The sequence below is a fragment of the Quercus suber genome, unplaced genomic scaffold (genome assembly GCF_002906115.3).
Source record: "Quercus suber isolate HL8 unplaced genomic scaffold, Cork oak 2.0 scaffold_256, whole genome shotgun sequence".
Lineage (NCBI taxonomy): Eukaryota > Viridiplantae > Streptophyta > Magnoliopsida > Fagales > Fagaceae > Quercus > Quercus suber.
The window spans coordinates 527,319-528,895 of NW_027069712.1; the positions used below are offsets into that span (position 1 = coordinate 527,319).

A 1,577-nucleotide genomic window follows, 5' to 3' on the forward strand; every position below is an offset into this window, starting at 1 on the left:
TCACAGAACAAATGAAAAATTAATTCACAAGCCAAAGCTTTCAGTGATTTACAAGTTACAACTTATTTATTCGAAGTGGACGCAAGGTTGAAGATGCAATTTAGTTCATAAATGGAGGAGAATCAGATGATGGTGGAAGCTGAAAAGGAGGCAAGAAAGGAAGCGGTGGTGACATCAATGGCTGTACTGGTTCATCAAAAACCATATCAGGTGCTGGTGGCGTGGACCAAAACGGAAGAGGTTCTTGTGGAACATCAGGAACTTCAGGATCCACCAAGGGAGGCGGCAGAAAGGTCTCTGGTACTGTTGGGGTTGAAATGATTGGTGGTGAAAATGAAAAAAATGGATCTTGTGGTGGTAATATTGGAAACTGTGGTGGAGCTAGTGTAAACTCATCTGGTGGCAAATCTGGTAGAGGAGGTGGAAGAATTAGCTCTGGTGGTAATGGCTGATTTACACCAGTGTCTGGTGCAGGTGGGGTTGAAATGATTGGTGGTGAAAATGAAAATAATGGCTCTTGTGGTGGTAATAATGGCGTAGAAAAAATTGGGACAAATGGTGGAGATAGCGTAAAGCCATCTGGTGGTAAATCTGGTATGGGAGGTGGGAGAATTAAGTCTGGTGGTGGAAAGTTTGTAGTGTCTGGAGGTGTTAGCCATGGAAATATTGGTGTAACATCAGGTGGTGGTGGGGAAGGAACTAGAGGAGATGAAACTAATGGAGGTATTGGTGGGGGTAGAAGTAGTGGTGGTGGGGGTGACGGAACCAATGGTGGTGGTGGTGGAGAGGGTGGTGGTGGAGATGGTGGGGGTGGTGAAGGTGGTGGTGGTGAAGGTGAAGGTGGGGGTGGTGAAGGTGGTGGAGGTGATATTATGGGAGCTGGTGGGAGCACAATTGGGGGTGGAGATGGTACTATATATATAGGTGGAGGAGAAGCCGCAAGTGGTGGCAAGGGAGGTGAAATATTAGGCCAAGGAGATCGTCTTGGTGTTGGGTCAAAAGGGTTGTCTGGGGAAGGAGAAGTTGGAAAAGGCCATTGGCCACAGGCATCAAAGAGGTATTGGTAAAATGGGTCACAATTGGATGCTCTTGTTCTTCTCCCAGTACTGCTGCTGCTGCTGCTGCTTCTGCCTCTGGTTCTGGTTCGGTTTCTGTTGCTTCTCTTTTCTACTTCTTTACTTTGGTGCTTGTGATTGGAATGTGGTCTGCCTTCTGTGAGGGAGTGAGTTAGCAAAAGTATAGCTACAAAGATTACTAGCACTACGTTTGCTTTCATTTCTACTACATTATTATATTAGCCCCTTGTTCAAGTATCTTTCTGCATGTAGAAGTCAATATATATATATATATATATAGGGGGTGAAACTGAAAACTGAGAACTTGCTTTGACCAAAACGTACACAAAACAAAAAGAATGGAAAAGAAAATTGTAATGGTGTACTAATGAGGATGAGAATCAGGCCAGAATTTCACGGAGTATTCATAAGTAATATTGAAAAATTATTAGTTTACATGAATAAAGGTAAATTTTTTTTGAGATAGTTTCAATATATAGTGTCTGCTTTTACAAGAAGCTC

General features: G+C 43.2%; 1 protein-coding gene across 1 annotated transcript; it reads right to left on the reverse strand.

Annotated features, from left to right (window-relative positions):
* Window positions 1–1,343, reverse strand: LOC136070738 (extensin-like). Its single transcript, XM_065781089.1, has 2 exons — window positions 841–1,343; window positions 1–804 (listed from the first exon to the last, which is right to left on the reverse strand). The coding sequence occupies exons 1-2, from the start codon at window positions 1,274–1,276 to the stop codon at window positions 101–103; spliced, it is 1,140 nt and encodes a 379-aa protein (XP_065637161.1). The 5' UTR covers window positions 1,277–1,343; the 3' UTR covers window positions 1–100.
* Between the last annotated feature and the right edge of the window lie 234 nt (window positions 1,344–1,577).